Source organism: Corvus hawaiiensis, chromosome 3, assembly GCF_020740725.1.
Source record: "Corvus hawaiiensis isolate bCorHaw1 chromosome 3, bCorHaw1.pri.cur, whole genome shotgun sequence".
In the NCBI taxonomy this organism is placed as follows: domain Eukaryota; kingdom Metazoa; phylum Chordata; class Aves; order Passeriformes; family Corvidae; genus Corvus; species Corvus hawaiiensis.
The window spans coordinates 72,203,381-72,223,096 of record NC_063215.1 but is presented as its reverse complement, the minus strand read 5'-3'; the positions used below and the strand labels follow the sequence as shown (position 1 = coordinate 72,223,096).

Here is a 19,716-nt window from a genome sequence, read left to right as displayed (position 1 = left end):
TTAAACATAAAATGTCTGAAGAAATCAGATATGACAATTGCAGTAGGCAGAACATAGATGAGAATATAAATTTTTGTATTTGTTTTATATCAGTTAAATATGTTAAGTATGATGTTTTAAACATAAAATGTCTGAAGAAATCAGATATGACAATTGCAGTAGGCAGTACTATGTGTGGGTTTTGTTGGGAAAAAATGAAGTCTCGTAAGATTCAAATGAATCCTGTGTGTTTTTCACATTGTTTGTTGACTAGGAGGTTTTAAAAACTTGCTGAGGTGTGCTTTGTTAAATAAGAGATGATATTGACATTCTGTTTCTGAACTGAAAAAGTTAGAACTTCAAGAAAAGCCAGGTCCTTCATGGACATGCAGAAGGGTTGGCAACAGTGTTAGAATGAATGGTCATGTTTCCATCAGTGCCCTTTTCAAGGGTCTGTCACACGTTGTGCAAAGCTGAATTGGTTTTGGAGCTCTGTCTTACTGTTCATTCCTTTAGTTCAGTTTTGACTTTGGGTTGTCATTTGCTCTAAAAAGAGCCAAAATTATCCCTTTATTTTAAAGCACAAAATGTTGAAGTCAGTAGCAGTGCTGTGTATATGCAATATATTTCATTTAATTTCCTCTTGAAATTATGTTGATTGGATTCAGGCTTTCTTGAGCTTTATTTAGACTTACTGAAAGGAAGCCATAATGTTCTCTGTCACCATGAGTGAGGCTGAGTGAAATCAGCAGGCTGGGGTGGTTTACTTGAAAAAATAAAAACCCTGGCAATGGCTAGGGTTAATAGGAATAATGAGGGAAGTTCAGTGTCCCATTTCATAAAATGTATGCTTTAATAAGGCAAACAAGCTTGATGTGAATCATCTTATATTCCTGATATAAGGTATGATGTCCACAAAATATTTTTGTTATCCAGATAACTTCAGAAATGCTACTGCTGTTGGTAGCTTGGTAGGCGGCTAAGCACCACACAGCCACTCACTTCCACCCAGCCAGCCTCAGTGGGGTGGGGAAAGATGAAAGGAAGAAAGAAAGCAAGAAAAATTGTGGGTGGAGAAAAGTGTTTAATAACTGAAGGAGAAGTGGAAGAAGAGGGAAAGAAAGAAAGAAAAAACAAGTGGTACAAAGGCAATCCCCTTGCCACCTCCCATGAGACTGGTACCTAGCCAGTTCCTGAGCAGAATATGGCTAACCCCTCTAAGCTCCTTCCTCTTCCCTTTTATTGCTGAGCTTGACTTCATGTGCCATGGAATATTTCTTTGGTTAGTATGGATCATCTGCCTGGTTGTGTCTACTCACAATCTATTCCTTGGGGGACTAGAGTGAGAAACAAAAAAGGCCTTGATGCTGTGAAAGCATTGCTCATCAATAGTTAAACTTTAGTTTAGCAGCATTGTTTTGGCCACAGATCTAAAACGCAGCACCATACTGGCTGCCATGAAGAAAATTAACTCATCTCAGCCAGACTTAGTACAATCCAAAAATTTATTTAAAAATAGAAGCCCCTCTTACACTTGAATTTTCTTAATTATTATGCCATCTGGAACTCTTACTGAAAATTTTACCAGACCCAGAGGTATTTCCTGTATAAAAATTCCCAAAAGCAGTCTTAAGAGAAACAAAAAAAAATCTCAATCTTAACTTCAATTTTTAGGTCAGTTATTTACAGCAAGAGGAATGTATTTGCCATGTAGCAGAAATTTGATTTGTTATTTAAAGGATCTTATGTCATCTCCTTTCTTTCCACAGAGTTATTGATTTAGGAGTCATGACTCCATGTGATAAGATATTAAGAGCTGCTGTTGAGAACAGAGCAGGTATAGAGATTTCATTAGTACTTCTGAATTGTTTGATTTTTAAATCACACTTACATTTTTTAATTGCTGCTTATTGCATTCCTATGCTGTCTATGATTTGATCAGATTATCTTCAGAGAAGTCAGAATTTCTACTTTAACCATATTAATTTTTTAGCATTTGACACTTCTGTGAAACTTAGCCTGAGGAACTGAAACCCTATATTAAAAGGAGAACTCCAAGAGAGATCTTGTAGTATTTGTTTTACAGATGGATAAATGGAGCCTTGAAAAGTCTAAGTAATTTCTTGTTGGATCTTAAATCAGTAAAAGAACTTGGCATTCAGCCTGCCAGATCAGTGAGTGTGAAATCAGGAATGAATTGTTCTAATAAATAATGAACTTTCTGAAACAAATTACAGTTGCTTTGGAACAGTCTGCTGCATCTTGGAAAAGATGAATTGTGTGGAACATAGGTGATGAAAGCATTTGCTGTTTCTAAGAGCACAACTTATAATTATTTTGTCTTATTTCCCTCCTCAGTACTGAACTTCTGAGACTTGGAGCTTGCTAATCAAAAGTACTGTTTATTTATTGCTGAAACTAGAGCAGTAGGTGTTCAGCAACTGTGAAGACCGAGAAATATCTTAAACTGGGGATTTGGAATTACTGTCATTCTTGGAAAGCTTTCACTTTCTAATTGGGTCAAACCTCCCTTCTAGACTAGTGACTACCCTGCTTTTTATCTCATTCTTTTCTATCTGATGCATGAAGCTATCTGATGTTTGAAATAAACTTTTCTGTACTGATTTCTGTGTCTTTCTAGTGGATTGGCTAAAAGTTTTGTGCATGTGTGTTTGTAAATTTGCAATAGATATAATTGGCCTGTCTGGTCTCATCACCCCATCTTTGGATGAGATGATTTTTGTCGCCAAGGAAATGGAGAGATTGGCAATAAAGATTCCTTTGCTCATTGGAGGAGCAACTACTTCTAAGTAAGATACCTCAGTTGGGAAGATGGGCAGCTTATACGCAAACAGTGTTTAACTAGTGAAAAAGAAAATTTATAGCTATTTCTTTCTCCCTTTCTCTCATTTTTCCTCTACCCACATACTGATATATATTCACCCTCAGATTTAGTGTTATTTCTTGTTTCAGAAGTCCTAGATTATAGAGGTAAAATGTAGTTAGTACATAACAAATAATGGACATCTTAAACATTTAATTTGTACAAGTGTATATTATATGTGGAAATACGGTTTTTTCTAAAAGTTTGTGCACATATGTGTATGAATATAGTTCTGTTCTTCTAAGGGGTTGAATGATCTATTTTCATTCACCAAAGCATTCTAAAAATGCAGGATTTTGAGACTAGAAATGGCCATGTTGACATCAGGGAGCTGTTATCTTTAAGGAAGTTACTGTATTTTCCTGGATCATGGTTCACTGTGTTGAGCCTCCAGTGCTGCTCAAGCAGGCTGGTAGCGGATAAAGCCGTGCTGCTTGCCTTGAAGTACTCATCATGTTGATTTTGATAGACTGAGCTGTTGAGATCTTGTCCTCTCAGATCTGTTCAAATGAAATAATACAGCTGCTGTGATTTCCTGAAGACCATGTTGACAGCTCACTGACAGCTAGTATTAGCATTACCACAGATGTGTTCTGGGCATGTATAAGAGTCGTGGATAAAGCTTTGCTGACTGGTTTGTGTACAATATACTTGAGGAGGTGACAGCTCAGAAGACTGCAGAGGTCATTTTCTGTGTAACTAGAAGCTGTGAGCAGTGTTGCTTTCTTTATCAGAGCAACATATATTGTATTCTGTATTTGGGCTTTAACAAATCATCTCATAATTTGACAGACAGCGGAAAGTAGGATCACTACCTGTCATTATTATTCCTGCAAGTATAATACAGGGTTCACTGTATCCCTTTTCTCCTTTTCCATATGAGCCTCTTCCTATTGCTTTGGTACAGAGAACAAACATAGACGGATTTTTCTTATTTAAAAAAAAAAATTGGGGAGTGGAGGGAAGGCTTTATTCTAAGTGGGAGTCTTAGGAAAGCATTTCTTCACATCTCAGTGTTTTCACCCAGGGCGTTGTGGCCTAGTAATTGATGTCAAATAACCAGCATAAAATAATTTTGCAGAATTTATTCACAGAGAGGAATGTAGCTGATAGGGAAGCAGCACTAGTTTTATCCGTGAATATGGAAATTACTGAAGACTATACGTATAATTTTGAGTATAAAAATTATGATTTTATTCATGTGAACTGTATATAAATATATACTTTACATATGCCCAGATACAATACAGTGTCTATAAAATATATGTCCACAAGGTACTCTTTATGGAAGATTGGATTCTTAATGTATATTTAATATTACTTTCCCAGTCTTAAATTTAACCTCCTGTGTGTATTCTTAAAGGTCGTGTATATGTCAGAGGTTGCTAGTGAAGAACCATCTGCATTTTTTGCACTGTAATAAATTGCCACTGTTATTTGGAATAAGGAGACCCTGAGTATTTGGAAGAGTGTGTAGTGAGGTTAGTTTGAAAGAGAGAGAGGCTGGATTTAGTCTCCAGAATCCACATAATAGAGTTTTTTCATAATTTACAGTAATGATGATTTTAGCATTCTTACTATGTTACTTTGGTAAATTCAGGTGCTGAGAAATAATGGTAAGATTCTCACTGTCCTAAAATTTACTTAAAGAAATACAAAAATTAGCATGTAGTGGTTGATACAGTGCCATTTTAGGACCATACCTTCTTTTGTTTCCTTTGTCTGTTCCTATCAAAATAGAAAATATACCTTTTTGTAAAAAATAGAGCTGCCAAGATCAAAAATGCAACTCCTAGAAGCAAAGTCAGGAGATGCTGGACAGTTGTTTACACAGCTGTGTTTTACAGTCATGAGTAAACCTCCGTGTCCAAGTGCTTTAAATATTTGACAGAACCTGAAGAAAAAGGTGATCTTACCTTTGTTATGGAAGATTGCTTCCTAGGCTCTGATTTAAGTTCAATTTTAGAAATGTTGTTTGACCTTAGCATAGAAGAAAGCAAACTATAAGGCCTATAAGGTCTTTGTTCCTACACTTGCTTGCAGAGTTTTGGTGGGACTCTGAGCAGAGCTCATTCTTGCATCACTGGAAATGGTTAGCAGTGTTGCTTTCTTTGTCAGAGTAGCACATATTATAGCAGACCTATTAGAGTCCATATTTTGTGGCTTCAGCAGCTAGTCTCATAATTTGACAGACTGTGAAGAGAAGGATCTGTCCTGATTGCACCTGTAGTTACAATGCAAAGTTTACTGCATTTTCAAGGTGCAAGTTTGCAATATTTATTGACCACTGGCAGAATTCCTTCTTCAGCTGTAGAGAGGACTCATACCTCTGATTTTGAGAAATGGAATAATCATCACTGAATTAGGTTAATACTAATCCACAGACCTAAAAATTAGCATGTGGGAGGGAAAAATGTAAGATGAGGAAAAAGGATTAAAGAAATTGTTAGTTCTTGGTAGGCTTAGTTTGGAATAGCCTTACTGAAGTTTTCTAAGACTTGAAACTAATGAGTTGCTGATTTTCATTCAGTTGGTAAGACATTGAGGGAATGTGTGTTGGCACATTATTTATGAAGTGTTCTGATACTCTTTGAAGGGAAGTGTTTATATACCTGTTATTAAAATCTGTGTTTAATGATTCATGCATAGCAGATGGATGAATGAACTTCTTCTTTTGAAGTTCTGGTCTATGCATTAAGTCAGGATTTATTTCACTGTCTGCTTTTTTTTGTTGGTGGGTTGTTTGGGTTTTCTTGGTTTTGTTGGTTTTTTGTTTTAGTTGTGAAATGCTCACTCTTTTTCTTTTTCATTGAAGAACACACACAGCTGTTAAAATTGCCCCACGATATAGTGCACCTGTAGTTCATGTCCTGGACGCATCGAAGAGTGTTGTGGTTGTAAGTTCTAAATTATAGTTTCTTGTCCATGCAAAGATATATGCCCTGTTTTTCTGTTGTGCCTTTCATCCTTTCCTCTTAAGGCTTAATGTTGTGGCAGAAAATTAAAGGGGAGCATCAGAGACAAGTATGTAAATTACACTTGCTTCAGCTGTTTTGTGCTGCCACGTGGTTCTCATCTGGCTTGTCACAGTTATGGTCGCTGGGTACTTTCATTTAAATGCCCATTACTGTAGTGAGGGTGACATTCACTGAGTCCTTGACTGTAGTTTTGTAGTGAAGACTGATGGAGTTATATGTGAACTGCTATTCTGGCTAAATTGGATATATTTTTGAAGGTAGATGGATAGCAACATTAGTACTCAGAAACGTGTGGCTGGAGTTTTTTGGGATGGATTCTCTTTCAGAGAAATGGGTGGTCTTAGCTGGCAAATACCTAGTGGTAAAGAGTAGGCCAAGCTGTGTGTTGCTTCTGTGACTATTTAATCTCTGAAGTTTTGGAGTCTTCTTCGCTCAGGTCTTTCCAGAGCCAGACTTGGCTCTGCCAATGTTACCTGTGTAGTAGGGCTGAGATATCAGTAATAATTGTAATCTAAACACGGATAGTTTGAATAGTTTGAATGTAAGTTGAAGATTATTGGTAAGGCTTAGTTTAGTGTTTCCAAGAGAGGCCAAAAGACAGGTTGCCTAGTCTGAAATTCGCTTTGTCCTTACTGTAGTGTGTTACAGTATGTACTTAGTGCTTTCTCCTTCCTGTGTTTTTCAGTGCTCCCAGCTCTTAGACGATAGTATAAAGGATGATTTCTTTGAAGAAATATTAGAGGAATATGAAGAAATTAGACAAGAACACTATGAGTCTCTCAAGGTACAAATGTAATTGATTATCTTCTTGTTTGAAGTGGTTGGCAGTTGCCTTGTTACTCTTGCTGTTCAGCTCCTTATGAAGACCTTCAGGTATATTTGTTTTGATTTTAAACTTGCAGTAAAATGGATTGAAAACTTTCAGAAGTGCTTATGAAATCAAATTTTCTAGCCTGTTAGACCTTCTTCATGAATCTTAACACACGCTTGGCAAATTCTTGATTCTCCACAGTGGCTAATCAGTGGTATCTAGGACCTCCATGGAGCTGGCAGTCATGTCATCTTAAATCAACCTGTGCTCTCCTGGAGCAGTAGCTGGATTTGCTTCCGCTGGGGCAATGAAAAGGGTGCTGGTTGCTTTTGCTGCTACTGAGCCATGCTCTATTGAGAATTTTAAACCACCATGCTTTCCCAATGTCTTAGTCTTGTTTAGGTGAGGCATCAGAGCAGTAGGAGAATATCTTTCTGTACCTATATTTTGAAGTAATAAAGGAAGTTCCAGTGTAGTTCAGAGGAACCAGAAATCTTGTAGGCCAGTTTTATTAGAATTATACAGGCAAAAATAATGATCTGCTTGTGATGTAATCTTACTTTACACTTGGGAACTGGGAGTTGTTGAGACTGAAATTATCTGTTGTCAGATTTGTCCTGAAGGGTATTTTGAGTAAAACTTTACCATGAAGTCAACAGTTACAGTTTACGTATCTGAAAGATGGCATTCTGAAATTAACCTTTATGTCTATGTAGGAAAGAAGATACTTGTCTCTTCAGCAAGCTAGAAGAAAAGGTTTCCATAATAACTGGTTATCAGGCCATATACCAGGTCAGCTATATGTTTGTGGTTGCTGTGCCTGTATTTTATTTTGTGTATTTATTGTAGATACATTTTTAATTAAATTATGCTTTAAACTTCAGAATATAGCAGTGTAACAGCTTAAGTAAATTGGTATCTGTCTCAACAGAGATTTTTTTTGCATTAATTTTAATGTTCTCTTTCTGCTTTTTTACAGCTCATTTAAAAAATAATTTAATATTTAATAAAAACAACTGAAAAAAAAATCCCAAAACAATGTGTTACCCATAACAACATATAATCAAAGAAAACTCTAATGGTGGCTTTTGCAAAATAGTGTCTGCCTGGCTCATTACATTGCACACCTTACTGTACCATATTTGGGGAACACATGCTGTGACATGGCATTTTTAGCAAATTCCTCCTTATACTTTTTCCTACCCTTCTGCCATCAGTTTTTGTACTGGTTTTGTTTTATTTTTTCTTTTAAATTGGACTAGAATATAAACAGCATTTGAGAAGAAGTTGCATCCTGCAGTGATGCTAGCGCTGCTTTCTGTTGTTTCATTTACAAGACTCAATAAGATGCTAATTTTCAATAGCTTATCTTAATGTGTTACAAAGTATTGACCAGCTAAAACAAGCGCAAAGCTTGTGGCTTTACACAGATAGATCCATCTTGCTTTCTCACTTGTGTGTGAGCATTTAAACATGTGGGGTGGCTGAAAAAGTTCTTAGAAATTGCATGTAAATTTACAGAAACATTCTGCACTGTCATAGGACATAACATGTCTGTGTATAGAAAGGAATTTGTAAGTATGAAATGTATATGCCCATGAAGTGTGTGAGGTATTGGTAAGTTGTGTACGTTCTTTTGGTCTTGTGTCTTGGCCAATATTCTGGCCAATGAAATAAGTTCCAACAGCTAAAAACTATCGATTTACGAGGAAGAACAAAAGGCCTTAAATTTTCTATTTAAACTTTATATGCCTTTTATGCTTTTTTGTTGTTGTTACATTGTAACTGGGGAGTATGGTATGACTTGGGAACACTGTGACAATGAGAATTCTAGGAAAATTAGTTTGGAAGAGGTCATTTGCAGGGGTGGAGGCAGCTGAATGTCAGTTATGTTGCAAATGTTAAAGCGATTTTAAATTATTTTTGTCATGTCGGACTGTACTTCTGATTCCTGCAGTTAAACCAAAATTCATCGGCACAAAAGTCTTTGAAGATTATGACCTGAAGCGGCTGGTAGAGTACATTGACTGGAAGCCCTTCTTTGATGTCTGGCAACTTAGGGGAAAGTATCCCAACCGGAGTTTCCCTAAGATCTTTAGTGATAAAACTGTAGGTGGGTATTGAAATTGCATTTACTTCATATAACTAACCCTAACAGGCCCAGTGTGCTGCAGTAAGATTTCAAATGTTTTGAAATACATAGGAGTAATACAAATACATTCAAAGAACGTCACTGAAATAATTTGTTCAAAGCAATGCTTAGTGAACCAACTGTTGCCATGTGAGGCTGAAAAATAAGTGCAGAAAAATGCTCAGTCATCTTATTTAGCATTCACCTGCCAAAGCACAGGGAGGTATTTTATTGACAGAAAATGGCAGCAGAGCGCTTAATATATCTGTGTTCCTGTTGTTGGTGAAGGTGGCAGGAGAGTTCTGTCCCCTTTTGAAGCTATTCAGTAGGCTTTGAAATACATGATGAAAATGCAAGGGTGACATTGAAAGCAGTGCTCTGGGTCTGCTGCACTGTGGTAATGTAGGTGCACACACCGAGTCTCTTGCTTATTTTGTTTTGTGTTCTCTGCCTCTACTAGAATGGTGCTGTCTGAAACATTTTGTACTTTGTTTGGGGTTTTTTTCTCTAAGGTATATGTTGTTACAGCCCTATGATCACACTGCTATCTTTGCTGTAGCTAACCGATCATTGCAGTCATTGGACAATTATGTGAAAAATGAATCAATCTTCAAACAATTCTTAAACCTGTTCAGCCAATTATGAAAACATGCCTTTTCTAAGGCAATTTCTTTTTTCTTTTGTTTTTAATAGGTGAAGAAGCTAAGAGGGTTTATAATGATGCTCAAGATCTACTGAAAACATTGATTAATGAAAAGAAATTACAAGCCAGAGGTGTGGTTGGGTTCTGGCCAGCTCGAAGTGTTCAAGATGATATCCACTTGTATGCTGTAGAAGAGGCAGTGGGATCTTCAGAACCAATAGCAAAATTTTATGGATTGAGGCAACAGGTACAGTGACAGCACACTTCCTAAGTGACTGTTTTTCCCCCTGAATAGCAGGAATGTAATAGAAGTGCCCTATTAAAACTGTAGAAAATGGTTGTTGTAATCGTTCTGCAGTCGTTGTCTTGTCATTTCTTTCAGTAATAACAAGATCCTGTTAGTGATGAGCCAGGTCTTTGTATTGTAGTATTTGTAGTATTTTGCATTATAATAATTGTACAAAATGCTTTGTAGGTTTGACATCTTGAGATATTAACGTGCATTTTCTGTCTCAATTTTAAGATGTCCTAAAGCAATTCACTGTATAAATTAATCACATGAATCTTGTGTTGCTAAATTAGAACCCAATGAACCTTTGTTCTCTTAATATCTCTGGATTCTACTGTAGATGAAAAATTCCGCTTGAATATGTTAATGCTTAAACCCAGTTAGAATTTAAAAAACCTGGAAAATAAAGCTCAATGGAGATAATTGTTTTTGATAGTCTTAATTTTTTTGTAAAATTCACTATATGAAGAGGCCATTTAGAATTAGTTGGCAGCTAACTTTGATGGAGAGAATTGTACTTACCTAGATTTGCATTTAATTTGGTAGATTGAACTTTCAATATATTCTGCCTCTCTTTTTTCCCTATCCTGATTTGGCTTCTCCATAGCTCACATATTCAGAGTCGTCAAATGTGGGCAGAAAAAAAAAATATAACTACCTAAATTTCTGGAGTACAGTACTCTGTGAGAACAGTCATGTGCCAGCATTGCAGAACTGCACTAAGAAATATGTGGCTCTTAAGTATATCTGTTGCAGTTCCTGAGGTGGATCTAGTGTATCTTGACAACCCATGGCAGATGTTTATGTAAGATGCTCTCAACAAGCGCACAGGCACGGATGTTTCAGAGACTTATGGCTTAGTTAAGCATTTTGATACCCCATGTAAATCAACTTTACTACTTTCTTTTCCTGGCTTTTTGCCAGGATTCTCCCAAGGAAAATACCTCATTTGATGTTGTTCTTGTAATGCTTTTTATTATTGGAATACTGTTATTTTCCTTAGTCTTTTTTACCTTGTAAATCCCAATTATTCAGGCTTCTCTCATAGGTTAAGGTCATGAAAATCTGTGCATACTGCTCTTCTAGACTCTGTGTATTTTAGCTGCATCTCTTGCATCCTGGTCTATATAGTAACTCGGCAGAGTCTTCTTCAGCAGAGCAAAGTAGAAGAGAATAATTGTCTTCTCTTTCTTATATAAAATACTCCTTTCAGTACACAGAGTTCTCTCCGTGACATTGACACTAATTAAGGAGGTGAAATAAATCTAAAAGTTAGAAATGCATGGAATATTTTCCTTAACTCTAATAATTACAAAAGAACCTTAAAATTAACAGAAATTTCACCTGAGGGGATAACGGATGTTTCTTTAGTTTTATGGTACTTTCTGTAACCTTGCAGGTTAATAGACAATTTTTCTTTGTTTTTCAGGGGTGGGAGTGTTTTATTTGCTTTTAAGATGCAGTTGGAGATCGGTGAAAAGCATTGCTAAAATATTGTCATAGGATTAAAAAAATGAATCTTCAGCTAAGTGATAGCCATTAAATAACTTTCCTCTCTCTGTAAGTTGATCTGCAAGAGCTGTGCCACCTCTTAAATAGCAATCATGCTTCCACAAGTAATATACTGATATGATTCAAGATTTCTTTTTGGGTGCTCAGTCACCTCTTTCTGTTACCTTTTTCCAATTTTGGAAAAGGAGCCAATGAGCAGTTTAATTCCCTATATCACGGAATCAGTTTGGAAAAGACCTCTAAGATTATTGAGTCCAACCTGTGATTGAATAACCCCATGTCAACTAGACCGTGGCACTGAGTGCCATGTCCAGTCTTTCCTCAAATACCTCCAGGGATAGTGACTGCAGCACCTCCTTGGGCAGTCTATTCCAGTACGTAATTACACTTTCTGTGAAGAAATTCCTCCAAATATCCAACCTAAACCTCCCCTAGCACAGATTAAGACTGTGTCCTCTTGTTCTGTCAGTTTTTATCTGGGAGAAATGACCAGCCCCCACCTGGCTGCAGCCTCTGTTCAGGTAGCTGTAGAGAGCAATAAGGTCTCGCGTCAGCCTCATTTTCCCCAGCTCCCTCAGCCACTTCTCATAGGATGAGTGCTCCAGACCCATCACCAGCTTCACTGCCCTTCTCTGGACTTGCTCCAGCACCTCAGTGTTCTTCCTCAGTTGGGGGTCCTGAAAGTAAACACAGTATTTGAAGTGCAGCCTCACCAGTACTGCGTGCAGGGGAAGAAGCACTTCCCTGGTCCTGTTGGCCACACTGTTTCTGATACAGGCCAAGGTGCCATTGGCCTGCTTGGCCACCTGGGCACCCTGCTGGTTCGTGTTCAGCTGGGTATTGACCAGCGCCTCCAGGACCTTTTCCTTTGGGCCACTTCCCTTTGCATAAACCTGCTTGAACTTTGTTTAGGATTCAACTTTTCGGTTGTGATAGATAACGTTTTGTTGGTGTGTGATTAGTAAAAACTGCATCCTGGGCACTGTTTTGTCTGGTTCACTGAGCACATAGTTTGTAGCATAAGAACATCGGAGTGTTTATAAACTCAAACCATTCTACCGTGGGAGTTGCTGAAGAATCGTTCAGTTTGCACATCAGCCGTCAGTTTTGTTTACAAATGTGGAATCTATTAGGGGTAGAGATTAAATATTCCTCCTCTTACCCAGTGGTTGGCACAAGGGTATTCCTTACTTTGTAGCAATTTGTTTGCAATATAAGTCATTAAAACTCAGTAACTGTAAATAGAAGCAAAATGTATGTTCAGTGCTGCATCTCTCCTCTTTGGGGTTTTGTTGTCCAAAGACCCTCAGAGTAAGAGAGGTGGTTTTCTTCTAATTTAACTATAGGAAAGCTACCATGGCTCAAAGACTACTGAGGTGTTTGTCAGAAGTGCCCTAAGCCCTTTACTCTTAAAAATACTGGTCTTTAGCTTAATAGTGCACTTGATACTAATGTATTTTAAAATGTTCTGATTTATTGCATTGATTTCATTACTTTAGGCTGAAAAGGACTCTGCCTGCACAGATCCATATTACTGCCTCTCTGACTTCATAGCACCACTGGATTCTGGCATTCGTGACTACTTAGGCCTGTTTGCTGTGGCCTGCTTTGGTGTAGATGATTTATGCAATGAATTTAGGAAACAGGATGATGAATACAACATCATAATGGTGAAGGCTCTCGGTGATCGGTTAGCAGAGGTATGAGGTTTTATCATGTGTTTCCTGGCAACTTTCAGCAAACTTAGAGCCACTTTGAGGCAATGCAAGTGGGGGTAGCTCTAGCTGTGGATTTCAAGCTATAGCAGGGTTTCAGAAATTATTATTATTATTATTATTATTATTATTATTATTATTATATTATGATGATGATTATTATTATCTGAAGATATTTACTGAAGTGGGAATTTTTTCTGAAGGACAACTAGTGCTGGCAAAATCATGTAAGCTGCAGGAGCAGTTCAGAAAAGCTGTTGCTCACTTTGAGCTAGAGGAAAGGCCCTCTGCTAAAAGGAGCAGCAGCACATGCTCCTAGTATCTGAGCCTAGCATGGAGGCAAGAATGATGTGGCCTTCCATAGCTAGACCAGGGTGAGACTCCCAGATAGTCAAGACCTCATGACCTTGGTGCTATTAATGATGGGTCACTACCATAGGTTAATGAGCTTTGTCTTTTTGGGCTACTTGTCCACATCTTTACCTCTTTAAAGCAGGACAATCAAAAAACCACTCTCTGCTAATAAGAGAAGTAACTGAGGTACTTGAATTAGCAAAATAAGTGTTGCATATGAATTTTAATTCTTTCAAGTGTCTCACCTATGTTAAGAGCTCTCTTGAAAACGGGAATGCAAGAAGGTGTTTATCATTGTTTGTTTTAATCAAAGAGCTATTGCATCAGTAAAACAGAAAAAAATCTTTTCACTCTATTCCAAGGCATTTGCTGAGGAGCTCCATGAAAGGGTTCGAAGGGAATTCTGGGCTTACAGTAGTAGTGAGCAGCTGGATCTCTCTGGCCTACGCAAAATTAAATATGAGGGAATTCGCCCTGCCCCTGGATATCCCAGCCAGCCTGACCATACAGAAAAACTCACCATGTGGAAACTTGCAAACATTGAGGAAACAACAGGTAACTCTGCTTTACTAAGTTTCTTAAACTGTTTTTATGTGAAGTCAAAACTCCAACAAAAGAACAAATCGGGTGGTGCAGAACTACATAAAATACTGAACTGAAGTACTTCTGGGAATTGCTATCTTCCCCTTTTTATTGCCATTTTTATTTTGCCTCATTCAAGGAAGAATTTGCAAAACACTGCCAGGGCTTATGGTGGAGGAGTTGTGTCCCTAATTAGCAGATTCCATGCCAACAGGGTTTTGCTGCACAGAGAAAATGTCTGGCATCCTTATGGTTGTAAGAAGACATTCCAGATAGAAACAGAATAAAAAACTATTCAGCAGTGTATTTCCTGGTCCACAGGAACCTTAAGATGGTAATTCTTAAAAAGGGATTAATTCCATTTGTTTTCCTCTGATACTTTACATGTCAGATGTTTCACTGCTACTTCCACAATTCCAAAAACACCTTCCCGTGCTTCAAAACCTCATTTGCCAAAATGTCCAAGCTTTTTCCTTCAAACTGCACAGTTACTCTACAGTAATTGTAATGAAAGTCTGCAGTGTGTTTAAAGCTCTGTGGGTTTTCTTAATGGTTAACAAGTGAAAAAAGGGTTTGTTTTTAGTTCATCCGAAAGCATCAAGATTTTTTTGGGTTTGCTCGAAGCTGCCTAACAAAAAAAAAGGTTCTGAATTTGTCCTTATTTTCAGTTCAGAGAAAAAGAAAATTCTCATTCTTTTTTCCAGGAATTGGTCTAACAGAATCACTAGCAATGATTCCTGCTTCTGCAGTTTCTGGCCTCTACTTTTCCAGTCCCAATTCCAAATATTTTGCTGTTGGCAAGATATGTAAAGATCAGGTAACTTATACTATCCATTTTAATAGTGTTAGCACATTCAAAATCATCTTATGAGCAGATGTCTCAAAGATTTTGTAAACACTTAAAGCTGGAATTTCAAAATCTTCATCACATTTTGTGGTCCCTTTGCAGGTTGAAGATTATGCACTGAGAAAAAATTTGTCTGTGGCAGAGGTGGAGAAGTGGCTAGAACCCATTTTGGGATATGACTCTGAACAACTGTGATATTTGTGGGTGAACTTCTTTTTTTTGATGGTCCATTTGCCGGAAGGATCAAGAAAATTCTTCCCACTGGAAACAGCTTTCTTCCATCCACCCCAATAACTTGTCTGATTGTCTTAAATTAAAGGAACTTAGTATTTCAAATCAGATATGCCCGGTGCCCTTGGCTTGGGACCATGAATGTTTGTTTCTCAGTCACAGCAGCATACTTTTATTTATTTTTATTTTGTGCACAAAGACACTAACAGAGAAGCTAGGTGTAGGGTGAGATGGGGAAACTGCAAAGCTTTCCTGTTCTGTGGAAGATTTTGAAATCGGGGGCAAGAATTTCTGTCCCATGGCTGTGGATATGCATAGAACACAGTTTGACTTCTGTGATTTTAGTGTGTTTTGGCAAGTCCAGGGACAGAAATATGATGTGATTTTTCTGCAAAGTCACAGAAAGTTTTGTACTGAGTGATCAAGAACAACTGAAGTAGAACAGATCTCCTTTCTAAAAATCATCTGCTCAGTGTTCAGTCTTGTGCTTGGGAACACACATTGTTCTCAATGGTAGAACTATCAGCATAATAGAGTCTTCTGGAGAAGTATCAGAGGTCTGTATTGTGAAGTGGGATGAGCCCATGGAGTTGTCTACTTCATGCTTCCTCTTCGTTTCAGCAAGTCACAATCTGTCTATTCTGTATAAAGGGTGCTGGCACTTCCTACCTTACAGTTAATGTTGTGAGGCTTAATTCATACATAAACAATCATTTGTATGTTAAAATTATGAGAGCAGCATATTTGCTACTATAGACAGCCAGAAAGCTTGGAACTGACTTTTACAAACTTTTTAACCTTCTAGAAAACTGGATTTTAAAAGCAACTAGTGCTGTCATATGTACCAGTTAATATTGTAGACATATTCTTCAGATTTAACTCAGTGTGCTAATTGTTCATAGCTTTCAATAATTTCTGAAAAGTGCCTCAAGTATTATTTAAATACTAATTTAGTAAAATATTATGACAGAAACCCCTCATTTGTTTGGTCTCTAATTGTAAACAAAATATCAATATTGTAAGGAAGTTGTTCTTTTAATAGTTTATTGCAATCTATTACTAGTGATGTAATTTTTGTAATGTCTTCATCTGACTTTATGCTAAAAGAATCATCTTGTATCAACAGTTTAATAAAGATGGTGTTATGCTATTAGAATCCTACAAATGGCAACAATAAAATGTGTGCAATAATCTGAACAGATAATGTCAAAAGTAATTTGTGCTTGTACCATGAACCTGAAATTACAAAAGCTGCTATGGGATTTTTAAAGTAGTTGCATGTGTTCTTAACTGAATCTTTTAGAATGGCTCATCCTTAATGACTTACAAAAATAATTTCTAAATGGACCTCCCCTCCCCCAGCCTCCCTCCGTGTCAGGGACTTGTGACATGTCCTTGCTGAGTAGCTGATTCTTGTAGTGGGAATGGTTTCTCAGTAGAACACTCATTTAGACTGCCAAAAATACAGTAAAATATTCTTAATATAAAAGATTATTTGTTTCTGAAACATGTAGCCTGTGAAAATTGAAATCCTCTATGCTTTGTTTTTGGTAATTGCACTTTTGCTAATTAATTTAATGCTTGGAATCTCTCCTCTCCGGCACTCTTCCATATTCTTACGTTTGGAAGCAGAGTGCCTTATTAGTCTGAAAATTTGATTGTGTGAGTGGAGTCAAAGTTTGACTTGCTCAGCTTGGTTTGTTTATTGATTTATTTTCCTGAGATCAGTGGCAGCCAGTTCAGTGAGTACAACTGACAGCAGGAGGTTCCCACTGTCTAACAGTGGTGGTGTTACCTGGTGTACGAGCAGAGGGTTTCAAATGGTGTGCACTTGCTTTAGCCCTTCACACATGGCATCACACACTGAGAAGAATCTTCATGTTTGCCTGCAGAGCTTGTCATTGGGAGAATCTGTTTGGAATAGTTACTCCTTGTTTTTATGCAAATGTTTTTATCAAGGACAATTCCTTTAAAACTTTGTTATTTTAAATTGTCAGTTGACACTTTGGATAAGACAAATTTTCATTCTTCTCTCCAGAACTAAGGTAAATTGCAAAGCAAAAGTGTCTCATAATTGTACTGGGTAAGGGTATTTTACTTGTAAGACCAACGACTTTAGAATGCATAAAATATTTTTTGCAGTGTTTTTCTAAGTACTGTTAACAAAGGTTCTAGATGTAAGAGAGGTTGAAAAATTTAGAATGCTTTGTAAACAACTCTGGTTTAGTTCTTGTGCGTAATTTACTTTGGATACTGATTTTTTTCTTGTAAGTCAGACCAGCAGCCTGGAGATTAAGTTTTGAGGCACATATATTTTATGACTGCCAGGAGGGAATACTACCCTTAAACCTTCCCTTTCATTATCAGGTCTGTTTCAGTGCTGCTTTTACTTCTGGGAAGAATCTAGTGCAGCTTATTTTGTCATGACGGTGCTATCAAGGTCAGGTCATTTCTCAAAAAACCCTCTTAAAACGCACTTTTTTTTTCCCCCTGCAAGTATTTGTGCATTTCTGTGAATCTTCTGCTTTCTTGTTCCACAATGTGAAAGTTATACACCCTTTCAGTTAATTTCTGCTTCTTAAAACATAAGTCATATCCAGAAGATGAGGGGAGAATAGTGAGAGGCCTTTGAGGGCCGTGCTTTTTAGAAAAGGATTTGTTTACTAGTAACTGTGACTAGGTTTCATAAGTTTCCCTTTTTAAATCTTTTGTCTGGTTTACCAGAGCATGCCTTGAAAAAGTGGATTCAGTGTCTTCAAATGAAGAGCAAGAAAAGAAATAACTTCTTTAATTAGTAGAGGAGGTGGTTTCCTTAGAGAAACAGCAGCACATGTTCTCAGTCGCTGGAGAAATGGATTCCTGTGCCCTCAATTTATCATGGCCTTGTCACAGCAAAGCTTGTTCAGCCCTGCTACAAAGTTGTTTCATTTGATTGTCAGGCTTCTGTAGGTGCCAGTTTTCAAATGAAGAGGCACTGTGAACAGAATGCAAACATGTCCACCCTGCTTTCACACAGCATTTCTAAACTGCCCAGCTAAAGGCAGAACCGAAAAACCAGTGGAGTTCGCCCCCATGTTTGTTCTAATAATACCACTGTGGCTGAATATCCCGAGCTTCTGACCATGCCACATGCCTGATATAAATAGCTGTGCGAAGGGGACCTCAGCTGAGATTACCAAACTTGGCGTTTTGGGTTTGTGATTCAACTTCAGCCAGGATGGCAAAACCAAGCTGGTAATTATCCTTGCTGGTCTGAAGCTGCCTGACTGTGGAATGAAAGGCCTCGTTTTCTTCCTCACACCCTAAGACACCAGTGTGTCCTGTGCCTCCAGCTCCTGATCAGGCAAAGGGGAGTGATCCCAGGCCAGGGTGGGTGGTCTCTGCCATTCCTTCCTACAGAAAGAGCATGAAGTAAGTGGAGGCAGTGTGGAAACTCGAACTGAACCCCATATTGGTCCTTAGCTCATGGTCTTTCCTACCCATCTCTCTGTCAAACTGGCCTTCTCTTCCTGCTTTTCTCTCCAGCAGTCCTCCTCCTTAGCTGCATGTCAGGGTTCTCTGTGGGTTCTGCCAAAATGAAACTAGAAGTCTTTTTAAGAAGTTTCTTTTACATGTCTGAACAAGTTACTGTTCCAGAAAGAGAAGATCTTTCACCTGGCAAGCATTGGCAATATTAATAAATGGTGCTCAGAGCTCTGCCTATAGGAGCCTTATACTGTGTATGTTAGTCATTCCTAAAAAACTAAGGAGAATGCTACATGATGTGTTAAACTATTCCCTGTGTTTTAACTGCGTCTTTAGTTGCATGGTGGTTTTCATCTAGATAGCAAAACCAAAATGGGTATTAATTGCATCCTTTGTCAGTGTGCTGTTTTAAGCTCACAATTAATAATAAGCTGATAATAAAACTAAATAAAGCTAATGTCATTTTCAACTGAAGTGTTTTAGTGGTATGAACTACTAAGAAGAAGTAAAGAATTTTTCTGTGCCTTGCTGTTACAACAAATGCTTTTAAAATTCTTTAAGTAGCTGATAAATATTTTATGAAGCAAAATTTATCTTGACTGCAAACTCAGGTTACAAAATGCTAATAATTTGATTTGAAAGGCTTTATCACTGCTTTCTAGAAATAGCTGATAAAAATTATTTACAAGACTGGTAAGTCTGCTTGCACTACCTGGAGAAATTTCTGTGCACGTACTACATGTAACAAAGAGTAGTGTGGGATTCACAGAGGGTAGCTTAATTGCAGAAGAACAGGCAGTTCTTCAGGGAAGAGCTGGAAGATTAAGAGTTACGGCAAACATAAGTCTCTTAAAACCCAGATATTCACAATGTTAGTAATTGCAGCAAATGAAAATAAAAACATTTCCCTTACGTATACATCAAAGTATAAGAAATGCAATTTGAGAATAATTTTTAAGGAGCTTTCATAAATCTAATGCATACTTGGGATTGATGAGTTGTATTTGCACGGTTAGAGGTGGGAGAAGGAGGAGGAAATCATAATTAGGTCGTGATCTTGTTCAAGGGTTAAGTAAGAAGCTGTTGAAAAAAAGAGTATATCCCATGCATGACACCCTCACCCCCATTTTGAAGTTGTTGGATTCATTACTTGGTTGTTTCTGCAAGGATTTTCAGTGGCACTGGCATTCCCTGGCTCTGGAAAAATATTGTGAGAAATGAAAATAAAATAGCCAGTTTTTTCCACAGTTTTCAAGAGTTAAAACTCTGCATCAGCTCTGTATCTGTTCATGGGT

General features: G+C 37.6%; 1 protein-coding gene across 6 annotated transcripts in view; it reads left to right on the top strand.

Annotated features, from left to right (window-relative positions):
- MTR (5-methyltetrahydrofolate-homocysteine methyltransferase) overlaps positions 1 to 16,153 on the top strand; it is a 51,011-nt gene extending 34,858 nt beyond the window's left edge. For 5 of the 6 annotated variants that reach the window (XM_048296969.1, XM_048296970.1, XM_048296972.1 and 2 more), the window contains 11 exons: positions 1,749 to 1,816; positions 2,669 to 2,789; positions 5,679 to 5,760; positions 6,527 to 6,625; positions 7,369 to 7,444; positions 8,610 to 8,765; positions 9,477 to 9,673; positions 12,727 to 12,927; positions 13,659 to 13,851; positions 14,583 to 14,695; positions 14,828 to 16,153. In XM_048296969.1, the coding sequence (XP_048152926.1) occupies positions 1,749 to 1,816; positions 2,669 to 2,789; positions 5,679 to 5,760; positions 6,527 to 6,625; positions 7,369 to 7,444; positions 8,610 to 8,765; positions 9,477 to 9,673; positions 12,727 to 12,927; positions 13,659 to 13,851; positions 14,583 to 14,695; positions 14,828 to 14,920 (1,399 nt within the window). In that variant the 3' untranslated portion in view covers positions 14,921 to 16,153. Of the gene's footprint in view, positions 1 to 1,748; positions 1,817 to 2,668; positions 2,790 to 5,678; positions 5,761 to 6,526; positions 6,627 to 7,368; positions 7,445 to 8,609; positions 8,766 to 9,476; positions 9,674 to 12,726; positions 12,928 to 13,658; positions 13,852 to 14,582; positions 14,696 to 14,827 lie in introns of those variants that run through there. The other variant, XM_048296975.1, reaches the window with a different exon arrangement.
- The last annotated feature ends 3,563 nt before the right edge of the window (positions 16,154 to 19,716 follow it).